The sequence below is a fragment of the Lissotriton helveticus genome, chromosome 7 (assembly GCF_964261635.1).
Source record: "Lissotriton helveticus chromosome 7, aLisHel1.1, whole genome shotgun sequence".
Lineage (NCBI taxonomy): Eukaryota > Metazoa > Chordata > Amphibia > Caudata > Salamandridae > Lissotriton > Lissotriton helveticus.
The window spans coordinates 416,720,086-416,742,397 of NC_136068.1; the positions used below are offsets into that span (position 1 = coordinate 416,720,086).

Sequence of the window (22,312 nt, forward strand, 5' to 3'; positions counted from 1 at the left end):
TGTTGTACCCTCGGGGTCCAACCAGAGCTGGGTCCCTCTGCTTCTGTGGCCCCTTGGCCACACATACATACCTCACTCCCAGTTTCCTTTCATAAAGTACCTCGAGGTAATTGCAGTGAGCACTGTGGTGTAAGTGAAAAGGCTGAGGAGGGGCAGAGGTCAGACTGCTTCAAAGACTGAGAGACAACAAAGTGTAAGACTTCCCACAATGTGGGATGTTGCATGATGGGAACGAGCATAATATGGCCATAGAGTCCTAGAGGAGAATACTGCAAAGGACAACATGACTATACATGGGGTCCTGCGTTATTGGCCAAAGAAAGGAAGGAGTGTCATGCAAATGGCATGTTTGAGTGTGAGGAGCATGGGCCACCATTGCCAGTTACATCAAACCCTGGGTTTGAGGGCATTAGTTGCGCTTATTCTGAATGGGGGTAGACTTTAGGTATCCCTTGCCTTAAAACCACAGCTCTCATGTCAGCAAATGTAAAGAATTAAGGTATTGTCAAGCTCACTATACTAATATATCATTGTTAATAAAAACGTACACGGGTAGGGCCGAAAACCTTACCAAAGCCACACAGAACACTTTCTTCCTTACACTCATGACTGTTTTGAGATAATAATGTCTATGCTTCCTGTCGGTCTGCTTGTTGGAGGTGGGAAAATCATGGAACGTTTTTGGCTGCTGTGAATACGTTTTTATCAGAGGCCCTATTGTATTGCCTACTATGGCTAGGTTTTCAACAGGGGCTTTATAGAATTATTGTTTTTTGTTTTCTTGTTTTTAGTTGGACTTCCATTGCCACTTTCACAGTTGACAAGCAGAAACTTCTATAGATGTAATGTAGATACAATAATGTGAGCAGTATGTTCTGAGGCTATCAAATGGTATTTCAGGGAAGACGTTGTTCCTTTTAGGAGCTATTGGAGTGTTTTTCAACAACTTATTATTATTTACACTACAATGCATTTATTTGTCATTGAAACTGACAGAACTGGTGTTCAATGCACATGACTCGAACCACAGTGTTTTCCTCTTTTGTATCGTAGAAATGTCATTTGTATGTCCACTTTTTGACCTTCTTCACCGTTGTTTCCACATGTCTTCCCATTGTGTCCAGGCCAGTCATGTTTTACCACCCTCCCCAGATTCCATATTCTACCATCCTGTGTCTTGACCACATTGTGAAAGAACTTTGACTTTCATGGTTTCAGTACATTTTGACCATTGTATGCCAGCTGGAGCTTTCACTCTTACCCTATCACCCACTTTAAACTTGATAACTTTGGTGTTATGCAATCTGTCAAACCTCCCCTTGCATGCTTTTTGCAACTCCAACTCGTTTTTACTGTACTGTTGACCTACATCAACCATCACCCAGCCTTTGTGCAGTTTTATCCACCCAGGTACCTGTCTAGAATTGGGCTTCCTACTCTTTAAGAACTAGAAGGGAGTCAGCCCTCTTGACTTATGAAGAGTTAAGCAATAAGCTTCTATTTGCCTCCAAACCCCCTCTTTCCAGTACAACCCATTAGCTCTTGCCAGCTGAATACCCTCTTTGAGTATTTTGTTAATTCTTTCTCCTGGTCCATTGGTTTCTGGGTGATACAGGGCACTAAGCGTGTGTGGTATTCCATTACACTTCATATATTCCTCAATTTTTAGGGAGCAAAACTGAACACCTCTGTCAGTTAAAAGGTTGTTGGGTAGTCCCCTGCGTAAGAAGATCCCTATCAGGAAGTTTATGATTGAGGTTGAGCGGACATTGACTAAAACTAAAATATATGAGGAATTCCTCTCTCTCGTCAGTGGAACAATGATGCCCATTTCTACATCTGCCCAAGGACCTTCAGGTAGGGTGCGACAGTGCGTAAGTGGAGTGTGTAATTTTGCTACCTTATCACTGGTGGAGCAGGCTATATAATTCCTTAACTCCGTTTCTACCAGTACATCCATTCCAGACCACCAAATGTTTAACCTCAACCTTTGCTTGGTTTTGGTGATCCCCAAATGGCGTAAGTGTGCTATTTCTGTCAGTTTTCTCCTGAGGTTTTCAGGAGGTATCAATGTTTTGCCTTTGAAGAGGCATCCATCTACTTCTGATAATTCTTCTCTGACCTTTTAATATGGCCTAAGCTACTCTTTATTCATTTTGACATCATCCCAACCCTGGATTAACAAATCTCGTACTTTACTTAGAATGGTATCTGTTTCTAACTCTTTTCAATTTTGCTCCTCAACCACCCCTTTGGTGATCACACACACATTTTCTTTGTGTAATTCTTTATCCTCACTTTGGTTGTCACAGACTTTTTTTTTCTTTTCCACATCACCAATCAATTGGAACAAGCAATCTGCTGCAAAGTTACGTGTACTATTTTACGTCAAATGTGTATTCTTGTAGATTAATGACCCATCTTTTAATTCTACTGGAAATTGCCTCCAGTCCTTTTTTTGTAAACACCTCCTTGAGTGTGGTCTGTCCTTAACTTGAACATAGTCCCCCATGTAAAGTTCTTGAATTTATTTAGGGCCCAGTACCCTGCCAATGTTTTTTTCAAATTGCAGAATAGTTGACCTCCAATTGCCTGAGTGCTCTTGAGGTAAATGCAATGGTTTCCTTACCTTTTCCACTTACTTGTACAATTACAGCCCCTAGCCCTTTTGAACTAGCATCTGTTGTAATGATGATTTTTGTTCCCTGAAACAAACTCTTTAAAGTATTCTGCAATGGTCAAATCATTCTTAATTCTCTCTTGCAATGCCGAACCCCCTCAAAGGTCACCCTATTGTTTAACATTTTGTACATATGGCACGTCCATCTGACAAAGTTGCTGATGAAATTACTATAAAATTCTATCATTCCTAAAAAGGATCTCAGTTTGTTTCTCAGTTTTGGCTGTCACTAATTTCAAAATGGTGTTCACCAGATCTACTTTGCTTTGTACCCCTTCAAAAGTGAATTAATGCTGAAGATAGTTTATTTCAGTAAATTAAAGTTTACATTTGTCTTTTCTTACAGTAAGACCATAATCTTTGAATCTGTCCAAAACCTGTCTTAGTCTTTCATTATGCTGTGTCTAAAAGTTCCCAAATATCAGCATATCATTCTGATAACAGGACACCTCCAGGATTCCAGACAGTACATTAGATATGGCTCTCTGAAAGACTGACATTGCCATTACCAGACCAAACAGGATGCGTTTAAATTTGTACGCCCCCATGGGTGTAATGAAAACAGTGAGTTGTTGAGAGTTGGGTGTAGGCAGATATGGTAATATGTGGATGTAACATTTAATACTGAGAAGAGTTTTGCTCCAACTGCAGTGTGACCATCTCTGCTATGTTTGGTAAAGGAAACTTGTAAACAACTACCTCTTTGTTGAGGGTTTTAAATGCAACACATAGGCAACTCTTGTGGTCTATTTTTCTCTCCAATACAGTGTTTGCTAACCATTCAGTTGCTTCCACAGGTTCAATTACATCCAGCTTGCATGATTTTTCTAACTCCTCTCTCACTGCGTTCTGTATGCTTAAGGGAAGACTATGTACTTTAACTGACACCGAACTGTTTTCTCGTTCAATTTTATCTGGTGCACATATTCCTTGAGGTATCCCAACTTTTCTGTGAATACTTCAGCATATTCTTTATCAAAAGCAAATCCGTACTTTAACTGACACCCGAACTGCTTTCTCGTTCAATTTTATCTTGTGCACATATTGCTTGAGGTATCCCAACTTTTCTGTGAATACTTCAGCATATTCTTTATCAAAAGCAAATCCAACCTCTATATCCTTATTAAAATTCTGGATCAGTATTTGAGGTTCAGCATTAGGAATCAGATAAAAGTCTATGCCATTTTGTGCTGGCCATCCTAAAATCCAATTTCCTTTACATGAAACATAAACTTTGCATACTGTTTATGTGCTTTTGTACTCAATCTTTCCCACAATGTATCCATGTATCCTATCATCTTAATATGCTGACCACCATACCCTCCTGGGTGTATATCCATTTTGTGGAGATGCATCTATTTTTTGAACAGTTTATAAAATACCTTATCTGAGATTGTTTTTTTTAGGTGGGGGGAGTTATATATTAGCACAAACTTGACCCGTAGGTATCAAAACGCTTTACATCACCACCAGTTGCATTACAGACACACGTTTATTTTGTTAGGCGTAAGTAGATTAAGTGATTTCCCAGAATCATAGGATTTTGAGCGTCCCTACTGAGACATGAACCTGGTTCCCCCGCTTCGAGGTCTACCGCACTAGCTGTTAGAGCATAAATCAAACATGACCTCACCGCAAGGTCTTCTATCCTTACCGACTCTTTCAGGTTTCAAGACCCTCCGTCAGTACTCTGACATACAATTTCTTTGCACACCTCATATATATACCTTGTTTGTCAGGTTTCTTGCTACCAGAGCTACTTCTAAAGCACGCCATGAAATGTCCTTTCCTCCCACACTTATTGCCTATGGAATTGCTGGGCATTCCTTACTGTTTGTCATGTGGCCAACCCTCCCACATTTGTAGCATTGTCCCTTGAAGGTGCAAACACTCCACCTTCTCTTTGTCGTAGGAGTGCCCTTAACTACTTGTACCACCATTTCTCTTCCTCAATCATTTGTACATTTTCCTTGCTATTAGCGTATTGCTTAATTTCTTTCACACATCTAAACATGAACTCTACTTATTTTGCCACAATCAACACATGTCCCAAGAGAGTATAATCTTTTAGCCAAAGTTCCTCCCCTTTCCTTTCAGTTTTTCAATTCAACAAAATTGGTCCCTGATGCGTTCATCGTTTGTTGCTTTAAACTTACATGAGGATGCCAATTTATGCAACTAAGACACAAATTCCTCTAATGTTTCTCCTTCTTTTTGTGAGCTAGTGGTCCATGATTGTACTGATCCATGGAAGGCAATGATTATCTGATTGCTTGCTTATTTTGTATTCATTTAACCCCCTGGATTCTCAGCACTCAGATCAGGTAGATGCTCCAGGGTATCTTGTCGTTATGCTCCTATACAATGTTGCAATAGTGCAGTCTTCCTCTCTAGACCCAAATTGGGCCCACAAATAATGGAATAATTGTGAAAGATTTTTATCCATTTTGTTCCACTTAATTGGTGGTTCCCCGGAGATGTTAAAAATAATGGGGGAGGAGTACCACCCTGCATACTCATTTCTTATTTCTGATGTCACATTAAATATCCCCCAACCCACTTTCTCCAATCCCTCTACATTCAAAACCGAGTAGGGTCTAGGGTCTCTCAATATATGGCAATGCCCAACAAATTCACACACTGACTTACTGTTCTCTTTTTATCGCTGCCAACATCAGTGTGGTGTTCCTCAACTGTCTTCAGGAGGCATTGGCTCTGTTTAGACAGAGGGCTCTGAAGCAGGGGAACCGATGAGGTGAGTGCTCCTTGCAGGCTTAGGACAAAACGTGGCAACCGCTGGGTAGTAGGTGGTGTACCACAGATAGTCTTTCTAGAGCTCCTCCCAAATGCTCTTCCCTCAGACTCTCGCAGAACTCCAGGGAAAAGGATGCTGATTTCACCTAAAAAGGCAGATTTAAGGAAGGTTAGTGGTCCTACAGAAGGGAGACCTTACTTCGAGTTCTTAGCGCTGAATTCTCCTCATTGTGCTGCGATTGAAATGAGTTCATGGTGGCTCACACCCACAAGAGTTCATAGCTGCTAGTGCATGCTGACATCCATATGTAGAGAAAAACAAACAATATCCCAACAGGTAATATTCAGGAGACAATTAAGCATGTATGCTGAAAGCATTACTAGTACCGAAATAAGGAGACTGAAAACAATTTAGGGTCTTGATTTGTTATTCATCATATATTTAACAAGAGAAAAAAGGGGGAAAAAAGGGGAAAAAAAGGGCAAATAATAAACGGTTGTACAGTTAAGGCAGCACTGTATGAACAAATCAGAAACAACCCGAATGTACTTGGTGCTCAGGTATGTGCAGGTGAAATAGGTGGCGACGCAAGTAGCAAAAACGGACAGCGAGAGCAGCGCAAGGTGAGTGATTGTGTCAATATATACAGTGAAAAACGTGGCTCAAAGGCAATTTACAGTGGTGAAACATTTAAACAGTTATTGATTCGAAATGAGCCATCATAAGAAACTGCGCCATGTCTTGCACTGAGTTGTCAACGACGTTTCGATCCTCGTCAATTGGGATCGTCTTCAGGACAGGGTTGTGTTGTTTAGAGGGTGCTGGGTGAATAATCTTGGAAGCTGGCAAATCGGTAGATCATTTATAGTGGGCTTCCAGCTGGGTGGACGCCATCTGAATGAAGAGGGAGGCACAGCGCTGGCGATTGGTGCCACGTCCGGGGACGTCCGGTGCTTCACAACGCGGCGTTCCAAGCGTTCATGTATGATGCCTGAGTGAATCGGTAAAGGCGCAATCTTGGAATCAATCCAGGGGCCGTTGGGTAATCTGCAGGGTTATGGAATGTAGTCACTTAGTTCAGTGTGCACCCCTAGTGAGTGAGGAACATTAACAATGGCGAATTCTCATGCTCAGCAGGCACCCCATAACACTCAACAACTGTTCTTTGCTGTGTGTAAATGGCATCAAACACGCTTCCAAAGTTCGTAATGCTTAAGTTCAGCGATACAATATGAGGGGATTCCTCATGTACAGTGCGTACCCTCTTCAGAAAGCTGTAGGCCCCCTCATGCTGATGTTGGGAGCAGAGAATTAGGTGACACAGTCACCACTCTCTCTAAATGTCAACACTCTCAAAAGAGGTTAAAATCACCTCATTCTCTTGCATTCAATTGTCTTCCAAGTAAATAGCTCAAGCAGTGAACAGTGGTCACGTCGGGACAACCGTTAAGTCATCACTGCGGCTTCCGCCAGTAGCCACATACATGCTGCTCAGGCTCACAGCCAGCAACTATCTGCAACTGTACTCACTGCATACCAGAGTCCATTTGACTCAGCAATCCTTGACTCAATTGTTGGACCAGGGTACTTCCCTGAATACCTTTCAGTTCCTGAGAGTGGCCACACTCCATTTTCCTACTGCATCAAGAGCGTGTTGAGGTGTACCTGGACGTATCCCATCCTCGTTGCCAGTGTCCAATACCGGATAAGGGGGTTATTTAATATGCGGACCAGGGAGTGAACAGGAACATCAGATTTATTCCATACATCTCAGCCACCGCATTCCAACTGCAAATTCTGGAGCACGCAGGCTCCTCACTCTATATTCTAGAACTTTGTTACCGCAAGGTTCCCCTGTTCTAGTCTATTCTACAGTTTCTGGGTTTTTTCTATTGTGATAGTAACATAGCTGATGGACAGATACTACAGCTGGTAATCAGCATTTAATTTTTACTATAGTATATTTTGACATTGAGACAAGCAATGGCAGCTTCATCTCTTTTACATTCTGAACATTCTGCTCCCGGTAAGATATAGCTTGAGAAAAAGCTATAATCAACCGTGTTAATATGCCCAAGTTTAATATTTTGGAATGCATGCTGTGATGAGAATAAACCTCAATTCAGGTTATACTAGGAAAATATTCTGCACTTCTAGTAGCATGCCATCACTCCCATGTCATGACAAGGTTAATGCCTCTGTCCTGTTTACATTTACCAGGCTTGATCAGCTGTGACTTTAGACTCAGTTCTATGGTATTGTTGGTAGCAGGATAAATAACAATGATATTCGCACTGCATAAACTTGGTGCAAACTTTGAACTCTGCTGTGTCCACTAGGATGGACTTTTCTCTCAAACTAAGGCTAAATTCACAAATCCAGTTACATTTCAATTACCGTGAATAGATTTTGCCCCACAGTAATGATAGCGAGAAGTAAGTTTGCAAACCATGAAGATTTTTAAGCATATTATTAAAGTTAAAATCTCAAATCAGATGAATTAAAAATAGCATCAATGTTTGCCTGAATACAGCATGTATGAATATAATCCAAGTAAAATAAATTGGCAAGTGCAAGCACACATTATTAAAGATAACATTTGCAAAATAAGGCAACGTCTTGTTCCCATGAAGGGAACTCCCTAATGCTAAGTTAAGATTGTCAGTAAATTAGGAAATTTCAGAAGCAGCAGGTTTCCGCGAATATAGCATCAAAAAACGAACCACATGACGTTTCCAATTAAGAAGAAGAGGAAATGTCTTTTCTCTAGAAGGTTAGTCTATAAGCAAAAATATAAGGAGCATTGGGTCTTGAGAGAGAAAGAAAGAAATGTCTGCCTGCAAAGGTGGACTGTGGCCAGTGTTCTAACTACCTAACAAGCTTCACACAATTAAAACATGAAATTACAACCAAATGATATGTCCTACAGTTTCCTACTGAGTAAGACCCAATGAAAACCCAGTGTTCTCTCTGTACTTGGTGTTAGCCTCCTTCTCATAGATAATACAATGCCAGCTTCTTACATTGTTGTGAACTTCACAATATCGCACAAAGGTGTATTCACCTCCTCTGCCTCCCATCCCATGCAGGCACTAAGAAACATTGTTAAACAAATTATTTGTAAAAAACACATGATCTTCACACAATAAGCTAATGGAAACAATTTCTAAATAGAACATGACAACTCAAATGTCTGAAACAAAGAGAATGAAATATGCACAACAAATAGAAATGCAACATTGGCTTTTCAAAATGGAGTAAGATGCCTAGACCTACTCTTGTCAACGTTATGATGCCTATGCCCTATCTAAATTTAAACAAACGTATAAATCACTTGTTTCACTAAATTGAAATGAAAAATAATGTGTGTACATGTTGTAATGGTTATATGTGTTACAGCTTACATTTCATTAAGCACAAATAATTGATGGTGACATTGCATCATCACGGTCTGGGGATCATAAAGAGGTTTTGCCATGAACTAACATGGTAGCCGAAATTGGATCGTACTACGGATGTTCAACCGAGTCACAACCACCTGATAACCATGGACAGCATTGTCGCTGGGTACCTTTTAAAGGATGAGGTGCATGACAATATGTCGCACACATAGTTGATAACTTAGAGCAAAGATTCAGGCCTTATGTTTTGTGGAATAAAGAAAGAATGGATGTATTGCAGATAGATTGGAATTTTTATGTAAAATTTGAAAGGTTTCTCTAACAAAGTCAAGGAGGGTGGTTTAGGGCAAAGGTATATGGGAGAGGTCTCTGTGAATGCAGGGCTTTTTTATTTAGTTCTTTGAGAGCATCTGATATGAAGAATGTGGGTACAGGTAGAGACATAAAAGTAAAAATGTTGGGGGCATGGCAGAAAAGGCATTGTTTTGTTTTGTAATTAATGTGTTTCTGATCATATCTGAATCCGAACAGTGGCTTCATGGTTATCTTTCATTTTAGCTCCATACAGAGGAACCTTCTATTTCATGGGGGTCTTTGTGTTGTGAATATGACTAGTGGTGCTGTGTGCATCTTCTGAAATGGGACATTGCCATCCCTCACATAGGGTCCACTGCGAGGTCCTGGTCTGTGCTACACTCTTATCCCACCTGTCTCTGCTCTTGTTTCTCTCTGTTTTCCCTCTTACAGTGGGGGACATTGTGTCCCTGAATGACTGGATCGATGGGAGCATCATTACCTTGGACTGCCAGATGAAGGGCCGGGTGCCAGACAACATCATGGCTGTGTGGGTGATCAAAAGGCTTGGCCAAGAGCAGGAGATTCGAGAGGCCAAGGTGAACCGCTGGTCTGAGGATTACACAGAGTTGGTGAACCGTAACCGCTACTCATGCAGAAGTACCTTGGTGAAAGGTGGATTGTGTGGTGTAAAGAGGAGCTTCTCGTCCTCGCTGGTCTTCCAGGTATCTAAAAGTGAGGATGACGGCGCTGAGTTCTTCTGCAGGTTCCTCAGTGCTGACAAGGTTCTGGCTGAGAAATCCAGGGCAGCCGTTGTGATGGGTAAGCCTAATATTTATTTATTTATTTATTTATTTAACTTGTAACGCGCAACAGCTACCCGCAGTGGGTTTCCCGGTGCTAGGGATAGACTCAAGAAGAAAGAAGTATCAGGTAATATCGAGCAGACCAGGACAACGGGCAGATCACTCAAAAAGCAAGGTCTTAAGTCCCTTCCGGAACCACAGAAAGTTATTCTCCAATTTTAGAGCAACTGGTAAAGCGTTCCAGAGCTTGGGCCCTAGATGAGCGAAAGACCGCCCGCCCATTCTGGCAAGTTTGAATCTTGGGATAACAAAGTCTCCATTCCCAGTAGATCTAAGGGTTTGATGAGTCCTGTATGGTTGAACTAAGTTCTGTAGGTATTTAGGGGCTGTGCCCTGCCTAATCTTGAACAGATAACATAAGGCTTTAAATTTAATCCGGGTTGAGATTTTAAGCCAGTGTTATTAAAGTTAAAATCTCAAATCAAATGAATTAAAAATAGCATCAATGTTTGCCTGAATACAGCATGTATGAATATAATCCAAGTAAAATAAATTGGCAAGTGCAAGCACACATTATTAAAGATAACATTTGCAAAATAAGGCAACGTCTTGTTCCCATGAAGGGAACTCCCTAATGCTAAGTTAAGATTGTCAGTAAATTATGAAATTTCAGAAGCAGCAGGTTTCCGCGAATATAGCATCAAAATAAGAACCACATGACGTTTCCAATTAAGAAGAAGAGGAAATGTCTTTTCTCTAGAAGGTTAGTCTATAAGCAAAAATATAAGGAGCATTGGGTCTTGAGAGAGAAAGAAAGAAATGTCTGCCTGCAAAGGTGGACTGTGGCCAGTGTTCTAACTACCTAACAGAGCTTGGGCCCTAGATGAGCGAAAGACCGCCCGCCCATTCTGGCAAGTTTGAATCTTGGGATAACAAAGTCTCCATTCCCAGTAGATCTAAGGGTTTGATGAGTCCTGTATGGTTGAACTAAGTTCTGTAGGTATTTAGGGGCTGTGCCCTGCCTAATCTTGAACAGATAACATTAGGCTTTAAATTTAATCCGGGTTGAGATTTTAAGCCAGTGTAAGTCACGCAGAGCAGAAGATGCTGAAGTTCTCCTAGGAACCTTCAGAAGCAGGCGGGCAGCCGCATTGTGGACTACCTGAAGAATCTTAATGGTTGCAGCATCAGCTCCCAAATAGAGAACATTACCGTAGTCCAGGCGGGAGACCACCAACGCCTGGACAACAGTTCTCTGAGTGGATAGGGGCAGCATCCATAACATTTTCTGGAGCCATCTTAAGATGGAAAAACAGATCGCTGCAACCTTTGTAGCCTGCTGCCTCATAGATAACTTGTCGTCAACAAGGAAACCAAGGTTGCGAACCACTATGGCTGGTTGTGGAAGTGGTCCCATATCACTAGGCCAATGTTGGGGGCCCCATAGATTTTTATTCTTTCCCAATATCACCACCTCTGTCTTCTCCCCGTTTAATTTCAGACAGTTCTTCTGCATCCACTCGGCCACGCGTACCAGGCCGAGCTTTAGATCATCTCTGCCTGACAGAGAGAAGACAATTTGGGTGTCATCGGCGTAGGAGAATAGCGTCAGCCCCGCTTCCTCCACAATGGTGGCCAGGGGTCTTACGTAGATCTTAAACAATAAGGGTCTGAGTATAGACCCCTGGGGAACACCATAAGCCAATGAGCAGATTGTAGATGTAGCTTTGGCCGAGAAAACCTGGAAAGTACGCCCACTAAGAAAGGAGGCAATCCAGGCTAAAGCCGGGCCTGCCACTCCCAGGGAGCGGAGAGATCTCAAAAGGATGGAATGGGACACGGTATCGAACGCTGCACTCAAATCCAGCAGGATGAGTGCCGATGTTTCACCTTGATCGATACCGTGTCGCAGACTCTCCGTAACTCCGAGAAGTGCTGTCTCTGTGGAGTAGTGAGCTCGGAAGCCGGACTGGGATGAGTGTAAAAAAACAGAACTCTCCACTAGATGGTTCAGTTGAGTGTTGACATGCCTTTCCAGGATTTTCGAAAAGATGGGCAACAGGGATATGGGCCTGAAATTAGAAGGATTAGAAACATCCGCACCAGCCTTTTTTAGAAGGGGCACCACCATTGCATGTTTCCATGCCTGGGGTACATGAGATTCCTTTAACAATTTTGTAAATACCTGATATAAGTTAGGATCTAACGTCTTCAGGATTTTGGCAGGTAAAGGATCGCGGGGAGACCCTGATTTCACACTATTCAAGCATGAAAGGAAGGAGGCATCATCAAACAGTTGCCATTCCGTGAGCTTCACTGAGGTGACGGGAATTTCAGGCAACAATGAAAATCCAGTCTGGGATTTCTCTGCCGAAGGAGTAGAACTCAGTGAATCATAGATGCGCTCAACCTTTGAAATAAAAAACTCCGCCAGCAACTGACATTGAGCCTCATCCAAGGAAGGGGGAATTGGAGTAGTATCAGCTCCTGTTAATTTCCTGACAACGGAAAACAAAACTCAGGGACAATTTTGCGCTTGCGTTACCGTATTCGTGGTATAGGCAGCTCTCGCACTTTTGCACTGCTTATGGTAACCTCTAAGGGTTTCCTTATAGGCCACTTTCCGCGAGACGGAGTAATTACGCCTCCATCTCCTTTCAAGTGCCTTGCAGTTGGCCCGAAGAAGCTTCAACTCCTCTGAGAACCAAGGTACAGGCTGACGATGTGACATGGAACACTTTGATGTCAAAGGGAGCATGGTGTCCACTGCATTGCTCAACCATTTAGATACCACCTCATTTAGCTCTGATATGGGCAGATTGGCCTCTGGAAGAGACCCTAAAAGATGCCGATTAAACTTAATGGCATCAAGTCTACCCCAGCGACGTATCTGCTCGTCTTTGCCCTTACTGCTCCTGGCCTTGATCATGTTAGGTGGCAAAGAAAAAAAGACAGCATAATGATCAGACCACTCCAGAGGGCGAGCTTCCTGTGAGCAATCATATTGAAGATTTGAAAGAATTGGATCCAACAGATGACCCGCGGAGTGAGTAGGTCCGGAATTACACAGTAAAAGATCAAAGACTTCAAGGTCAGATAGAAGGTGTTGACTTATAGTGCAGGACGAGTCTTCAAGATGAAGATTCAAATCTCCAAGAATAGTGAAATTAGTCACCCTCAGCATCAGAGGGGCTAGTGCTTCCACCAGGGAAGACACCCAGAGATTAGCATTGCCTGGAGGGCGATATATCAAGATGCCCGACAAGGTAAATTGAGCATTGATCGTAAGCTTAAAGAGGGCGGCTTCACATACACGGAGAGGGAAACCTTCAAGTTGGCAAGTGTACATTGATTTAAAAATTATAGCTATACCCCCCCCCCTTTACCAGTGTCTCTGTCCTTTCTCATTATTACATAGTCATTCGGGATAGCAGCTGCAATATCTGGCCTAGAGCTCTCATGGAGCCAGGTCTCGGTTAAAAAGACAGCATCCGGATTCTCGTCGACAAGGAAGTCATGGATATTAAACTTATGCTTAGGGAGGGACCTGCAGTTGATGGTCCAAAACTTCAATGGGGGGCGAGCCATTGCAATTTTATTTTTCCTCGGCCTACCGCGTGCTTGAGTACGAGACATTCCTTTGCACCTTGACATTTTCCCCATAGAAAAAGCACAGCCCGAGCACATAAAATTGTGTGCTGGTAGGACACACTGAATGCAATCTGCGCGAGGAACTTGCCTCAATATTTGGAGTTCTTCACCGGTGTATGTGTAGACATAAGTGGGAGTAGCATCCGAGATGGAAATTAATCCAGAGGGTCCAGCCCCTGGGCCCGTCCAAGCGCGGATGGGCGCAGACGGGCTGGACTCAGGCGTGACTCCGGCGTGCGACCGGCGCACCCACTGCGCGCTACCACTGCGCGCTAGAGAGGCCATCTTAAATACAGCTCTCGAGTGTCCTGCTGGCCACTAGAGCGCATACAAAGATGGCGCCTCCAGGCATCCCGTTCTTCCCCCGATAAGGCCGCTGAATCAGATTCGGTAGTGCAAGGGAGGGGACCCGCTTAAAGAGCGGTGAAATAAACTATTATAATGCGCGTATGCGGAATGGACAAGATAAAAACAGGGGATAAGTCAAAATAATTAAAATAAAATGACAAAACAGGATGTTTTTTAAATCGCGCCAAGAATTATGCTGAAAGCGCAATCACACTCGCGCTGAGCATAAAGTCCCTGATATTACCTTTAAGCGAGGGCTAACACTGATCTTGCCCACCTCAAATACAGCTCTCGAGTGTCCTATTGGCCACTAGAGCGCATACAAAGATGGCGCCTCCAGGCGTCCCGTTCTTCCCCCAATAAGGCCGCTGAATCAGATTTGGTAGTGCAAGGGAGCGGACCCGCTTAAAGAGCGGTGAAATAAATTATTATAATGCGCGTATGCGGAATGGACAAGCTAAAAACAGGGGAAAAGTCAAAATAATTCAAATAAAATGACAAAACAGGATGTTTTTAAAACCGCGCCAAGAATTATGCTGAAAGCGCAATCACACTCGCGCTGAGCATAAAGTCCCTGATATTACCTTTAAGCGAGGGCTAACACTAATCTTGCCCACCTTAAATACAGCTCTCGAGTGTCCTACTGGCCACTAGAGCGCATACAAAGATGGCGCCTCCAGGCGTCCCGTTCTTCCCCCAATAAGGCCGCTGAATCAGATTCGTTAGTGCAAGGGCGGGGACCCGCTTAAAGAGCGGTGAAATAAACTATTATAATGCGTGTATGCGGAATGGACAAGCTAAAAACAGGGGAAAAGTCAAAATAATTAAAATAAAATGACAAAACAGGATGTTTTTAAAATTGCGCCAAGAATTATGCTAAAAGCGCAATCACACTCGCGCTGAGCATAAAGTCCCTGATATTACCTTTAAGATTCTTGACTGTACTCAATGTCCCATCATGCAACTGACTTCCATAACAAAGCTTTGTCAGGATCCAGGGAAAAAAACTCTTGATTTCAGAGAAAAATCCCTCTTAGAGATGATGCAAAATGTATTCAACCCCACTTTCTTCTTTTTATAGTGGCCACTATAACTAAAGCAGAAGAAACCAAGGGAAAACGCGATAAAAACACAGCTACTCGCGTTTTAACCCAAACTCCACATAACGACGTGGAGCTACTACAAAAATGCAGGAAGAACTCTAAACTTGCATTTTACCGGCAGGCAAAGAACCAGCTCGAAATGCTAGCGGTTCGTAGGGCAGGGTCCTGAGGCTCTCAATCAACCCATGAAAGCCTCGAAAACATCCAGTCAAAAATTCACGAATCGAAGTCCCAAAAGGTGCCGATTTCCCAATGAGAGCCGAGAGCTCCCAACCAGCAATTCTCTGCTCTCTGTACACTCAATACCCTTTCATTTTGCCCCAGGAATCATAAGTAGCAATTTAAAATCTCGGTTTTCTCAGGGGACCCGGGGTGATGCCTGGAATATGACATATACAGCACTGATAAAATAAAACGAGCAGCCTGCGGCCAAAGCAGAGCGAATGCAGGTACAACAAAGATAAACAGCAGGCTCTATGAAATGACACATTCATACTGCAGCAAAGGCAAATAAGAAAAACAAATGTTCTCCATAAACATTGAATCTGCCAAGGAATACAAATAGCCGTGCAATTCAGACAAGATTATTGCAGAGTGGATATTAGCAAATGCTGAGTATTGAGAAATCCATCGCAGCTGTAGTATCTAAAAACAAGATACAAAACCAGGGTACCTGTTGTACCTGTTGTAATATCATTTTCAGCATTGGACTTGCCACTGAGTATGTTTATTTTGGCTTCTTCCAGCCAGCCTGGTTCAGGGTACATTTGTTATGGGTCAGCTACATTGGGCCCAGTGATGGGTACATTTGTAATGATTCAGTTACATTGGGTCTGGTGCTGGGTACATTGGTTATGGTTTCGCTACTGGAGCTGGCAGTGGGTACATTTCATCTTATTGCTTTGCAATTGAATAGCCTGACTATTATAGCCAAAAGAGAGCTTGAGTTCTGTTCGCATCAGAGATCTCTGTAATGATATATGTCCCTTCACAGTTCTTCCTTTGCTAGCTATTTAATACAAGTCAAATTATGTCTATAAATGTTTCAGTCCGCTGTATCAATTGGCCATCAGAGCCCCCAGCATGGCTGGCTCCATTGAATTTACAACTAGATGTTCCAGACCAATCTGTGTCTTAGAAATACGGATAGCTGTGCCTGCACATAGTAGAAAAGGGCACATCTAATACCAATTATAGAGATATTGGAGGGACAGGCCTGAGCTCTCCAACCAGGGGATCTGCATAGAGGGTGAAAAGGAAAGTGGAAAGAAAAATTTCCTAGTCTAATTAAATGGGTGTATTCTCCCCCACAACCATAACAAACAATTGATTGCATGGTAGTATGCAACTTCTGTAGAGGGGCACCAGTTCATCTTTGACTCCAATCTCAATCTGGATCTGCCTAAGGCTATTGAGTGATGTATCCAAGAGTGAGCTTGGGCTACAGCAGTCCCTATTCCTCATTTTATAGATGGTAATAATGATAGAGAGGCCTCAGAATCGCAAAGAATTAGTCAAAAGTTGGTCCCAGAGGAAACTATTGTACTTATGAATATATACTGCGACTCTATTGAGCACGAGGTTGCAAAAAAGGGGGTTCACCCAATAACGTCACTGGGACCTGGGTAGATAGGGCACTGAGAGAAAGGGGTCCCAGTAGACACACACAAAATTATTTGTAAACCACAACAGTTAGTCCAAATATATAAACAAAAAGAGTCAATCTGCTAACATTGTTTTAATTGCAATGAAGCTAAGCCAAAAAATTGGGCAACAATTCATATTACAAAACTAAAAACTTTTTGGTTACCGTGCCCTGGGGAGGGGAAGGGGAATGTGCAGTGAGTATAGAAAGGGGTAAGTGACATAGAAAAAAAGGGCCAGAAGGCCACACAATAGCAGATAAACAAATACTCCAACTTAGATATAGATGACCATAGGTTCAATTATAACCTAAAAAACGACATGCTTCATGAGTGTAATAAATAACACAAATATTGGAATGAAGCTAGAAACACAGGGAAATAGTCGACGTTTCGACCCCTTTATGGAAGCAGGCTTGAATTGATCCCTTGCAGTGGGGTCTTCATCAGGACAGAAGACAGGGACACAGACCTATTTGGTACATGAATTGACGGATTAGGGTTGACTCCTAATTAAACAGTTAAATAGAACAACTGAGCACATCAAGATAAAGGAAAACAAGACATACCAAGGATGCTTATTTTCAAAAGGCGGAGAAAGAACTACCCATCATACAGGGCGTAGAGCCTGGACACCTGGACCAACCTCTGGTCTTAGAAATGATAGCAGTACATAGATGGGTCAGTAGCATTGAGGAAGAGCGTCATTCTGGATAGGGAAGAAAGGGTAAATTGAATAAGCCAATGGCTGATAAGTAATATGGCGAAAGGCGTGTCTGAATCAAAGTCAGTGAACTTACAATATGCGCCATGATGTAATTCCAGGTAAGATCACAGATGGTACGGGGACACCCGCATGTTTGTACTTCCAAAGAGAAATCAATGTGTGGATAGATACGGGATAAATCAGGTAACTGTGGGTCTCTGTAAATGAACAATCAGACCGTCACCAATTAAAACAAGCGTCGGGGACTCATAGCTTGTCAAACAATCCAACACAGTAAAAGGGAGGGGGCGCCTACCGGTAGCCAGAGAATCCAGGCGCCGAGGTGCTCGTCAAATACACTGTGAAGTCTTTTTATTCAATCCGGCATCTGCATGGAATACACGAAAAACAAGGTTTCCGTGAGGGTCTCCTCGGAACAAAAGTTAACCAGTGTCCAAGTAAGGGACCATGGGGTTACGGACGTACCTGATGCATTGTTTCATGTTGAGAATTCAAGCCACAACAGCGTAACAGAATCCGCCGAAAACCTCCTTTCTTTGAATGCGATCACATGGTACTGATCGGCATGGAAATGGAGGAAGGCGAAAGTGTATCCAAAATACGGTGTATGATGGCGGCCATCGTGGGATGGTTAATTAATCAAGGAGTCTGCCCGTTAGACACACGGGCAGACTCCTTGATTAATTAACCCTCACGGAAACCTTGTTTTTCGTGTCTTCCATGCAGATGCCGGATTGAATAAAAAGACTTCACAGTGTATTTGACGAGCACCTCGGCGCCTGACTTCTCTGGCTACCGGTAGGCGCCCCCTCCCTTTTACTGTGTTGGATTGTTTGACAACCTATGAGTCCCCGACGCTTGTTTTAATTGGTGACGGTCTGATTGTTCATTTACAGAGACCCACAGTTACCTGATTCATCCCGTATCTATCCACACATTGATTTCTCTTTGGAAGTACAAACATGCGGGTGTCCCCGTACCATCTGTGATCTTACCTGGAATTACATCATGACGCATATTGTAAGTTCACTGACTTTGATTCAGACACGCCTTTCGCCATATTACTTATCAGGCATTGGCTCATTCAATTTACCCTTTCTTCCCTATCCAGAATGACGCTCTTCCTCAATGCTACTGACCCATCTATGTACTGCTATCATTTCTGAGACCAGAGGTTGGTCCAGGTGTCCAGGCTCTACGCCCTGTATGAGGGGTAGTTCTTTCTCCGCCTTTTGAAAATAAGCATCCTTGGTATGTCTTGTTTTCCTTTATCTTGATGTGCTCAGTTGTTCTATTTAACTGTTTAATTAGGAGTCGACCCTAATCTGTCAATTCATGTACCGAATATGTCTGTGTCCCTGTCTTCTGTCCTGATGAGGACCCCACTGCAAGGGATCAATTCAAGCCTGCTTCCATAAAGGGGTCGAAACGTCGACTATTTCCCTGTGTTTCTAGCTTCATTCCAATATTTGTGTTATTTATTACACTCATGAAGCATGTCGTTTTTTAGGTTATAATTGAACCTATGGTCATCTATATCTAAGTTGGAGTATTTGTTTATCTGCTATTGTGTGGCCTTCTGGCCCTTTTTTTCTATGTCACTTACCCCTTTCTATACTCACTGCACATTCCCCTTCCCCTCCCCAGGGCACAGTAACCAAAAAGTTTTTTGTTTTGTAATATGAATTGTTGCCCAATTTTTTGGCTTAGCTTCATTGCAATTAAAACAATGTTAGCAGATTGACTCTTTTTGTTTATATATGTGGACTAACTGTTGTGGTTTACAAATAATTTTGTGTGTGTCTACTGGGACCCCTTTCTCTCAGTGCTCTATTGAGCACGAGCTCTGTATAAACGGGACTATTGTTAATAAATTTAACCTCACCAAGATACATTGTTATTGTTTCCCTAAAGTGAAAGGAAGGTGAGATACATTTCATATTGTCCTTTATTAAAGCACACACATTTTTAAAATGTCAGAGCTAGCTCTTCACTGATATGACCACATTCAGTGCTTGTTTCTGAGACCACCGTGCTATTAATTTCCAAATTAATTGATTACGAAAGTCACCCATTATGATCTCTAGGCTTTAATTCCTGTGTGGGCTGCCTAAAAATTGTATTTTTGCCTATATCCCATATCATACTTCAAGTAACTTTTCATGACATTCCATCATGGATTTGCTGCAAGTAACATTAAAGCACCTAGTGGCCCCTTTATTAGTAGTCCACTTTGGGCCCTAAATGATTGTGCAGTCACACTTGTAATATTCTGGAATTCATCTGTGGTCTCCCAATCCATTACAATAGAATCTAAATAATGCCAATATGGTATTAAAATCTCTTTTACTATAGGGGTTATTAAGTCCGCCCGCCATGCTAGCAGTGCTTGGACCGTCCGCCAGGCATGCGGCGGTCCCGCACCGCTAATTAGGATGCGACCGCCACCCTGGCGGTCGCATTCCGCATTTTAGACATTGCGACAGGTGCGGCTTACAGCAGCACCCACCGCACTGCCAAAGTGCAATGTTGTGCATTGCCATGCACAACGTGGCAGGTACCGCGCGGTGCCTGCCACCTTGTGCTTGGCAATGTAGGGGGGAACCCATGCAGCCCCCCACTCCCCGGGGGCCCGCAACAGGCCCTTAAAGCAATTCCCCACCAGCCTTTTCATGGCGGCATCACCGCCATGGAAAGGCCTTTAAAACCACACATACTAATATGGATGGCGGTGCCTGCTGAGCACCGCCACCATATTAAGGCCCAAGTCCGCCCGGCCGGCAATCGGAACGATTGCCGACTGGCGGCAAAGGGGCGGACGCACTTTGCGTCTGCCGCGATACCCCCTGCCATTATAATATGGCGGGGGTAAATCGGATTCGCCATCCTAATCGCCCCCTATGCTATTTGTGTGATCACCAGGATCAACTTGTACTGAGAACAGTCTCCTTCTATAAACAAAGGGCATTCAAATATCGGCTGCAACCTCAAGAACGATGTACATTTAGGATTTAAACTAGGGCTTAATACCATGAACAACAGATTATGGACGCTAAACTGACTCTTAATGGGCTAAAACGACTACATCAACATAAGAAAGGGTCTACATAGCATCTTATAATTTAGAATGCAAGATGAATCCCCTAGACCGTAAAAGTTGGAAGGGCAGCCTTTTCATTGGCATAGCAGCCATAACAACTAAGCAATTTACATGTGTAAAGAAATGGTGAGAAATCGCAAATCAAACCAAATTAAATTAAGTATATTTGTTTAGTTAATTAAAACTATATCTCTTTTTCTGCAGAAAAATAAATAAAGAGAGTGGTATATTTCTATCTATTAGCCACTGGCCCCTACATAGAAATTAAAAATCTGTTAATCACAGCAGAGAGTTTCTGAAGGGCCTACAATCTTTTCACTAATTAAAGTGGTGGGCGTTATTTTCTTTTCCACTATCAAAATTAATTTAACAATTCGTACCTACACTTGCGGCACACTGCCCTTTAAGATTTATTTGATGGCTGCTGCACATGAACACATTCTATGTATATCTAATTTAAGACGTAGCCATCTTTTTCTGAATTTCCAATAGCTGAAAATAAAGACATACATGAAATTTAATTCATAAACCCTCAAAGTCAACATTGCATTGTAGCACGTGTTCCCCAGTATTAGACAAGTGTTTGGAAATTAAACTTTTCAAAAGAAGTCAGTACAAAAAACATTCCTTTTTTTGTGATATGGGCTTACTTACATAGCCATGTTTCCATTTACAGAAGGAGCTGCATCATCATAAAATTAGAGATATATTATTTGTTCACTGAGAGGTTTTTTAAATTGATTAAATGTTAGTGATCATTCCAATAATTTTGTATATTCAAACTGAGAATTCAATTATCTAAACAACTTTCCCATGTATTTGATCGCCTTTTCTGGCTAATTACACTTCTTTCCCTACAAGAGGCTTTAATTTTCCAAGACTAGCATTTCTTAGTCTGTACCTCAACTTCAGTTTTTAATGCTCTATCTTGTTATACCAGATTGCATTCTAATTTTAACTGTGTTGGTGACTAAATAAGAAATGGAATACTTTACTTTAAACCAGTTCTAACTACCTTTTTTATTTACTGGGTAAACCTTCAATGGCATAAGCAATACTTGGAAACAATTTTTATTTCATCATCTGCAACATAGGAGATAAAGATGGATATTCCATTTTAAACACCTGATTGAATACTTATATGGGAGAATCCCTTTGCACGTCCACTAAGATTAATTGCTGATGGCATCTTTCATTTTTTTTAAAGGCTCAGCCCCCAAATATTTATATTGATCACTTGTTTCAGTTCATTTATAAGCGTTCTCACTACACACTCACTTGTGAAAGATGAGTTTTAGTTTCTACTTGACTTATGTAAAACTGGAAAGATAAACAATACTGTTAATACCCACTTGTTCTTCAACCTTAAAAACGATGGATACTTACTGACATTCTAGTACCCTATGCATGGCATATGTAAATGCACATTCCAGTTCTTGTTTGAGTCCTTCTTTCTTTCACAGGGTACCTTAGTAGAGTATAATCACAGCCTTATAGCTCAGATAAATATTCAAGATAAAAGTTCATAGTTGATTTACATCAACAACACAACTTCAGAATACTTATCTGTAGTCCCTTACTGGACTATAAACTCTGTCTTTACCATTCAGATACATTTTAAAGAGAATAGTTCAAATTTAGCTTTGATTAACAACATGACTTCAAGGTAATTTTTGGTGATCTAGTGTGGCCCATACAAACAATATTTTAAGAAGCAACAGGTCTATGCAAGGAAAATCGAGAATCCATTAAGTGCAGTCCTCGCTGTAGTAACATGGTAGCATGAGTGCCTTAGAAAAAGACA

The 22,312-nt window shown here is 42.1% G+C and overlaps 1 protein-coding gene across 1 annotated transcript in view; it reads left to right on the forward strand.

Annotated features, from left to right (window-relative positions):
* Positions 1 to 22,312, forward strand: part of LOC144769107 (uncharacterized) — a 430,861-nt gene that overhangs the window by 236,876 nt on the left and 171,673 nt on the right. The window contains exon 5 of the mRNA XM_078653110.1: positions 9,584 to 9,952. Within this exon, the coding sequence (XP_078509236.1) occupies positions 9,584 to 9,952 (369 nt within the window). The remainder of the gene's footprint in view (positions 1 to 9,583; positions 9,953 to 22,312) is intronic.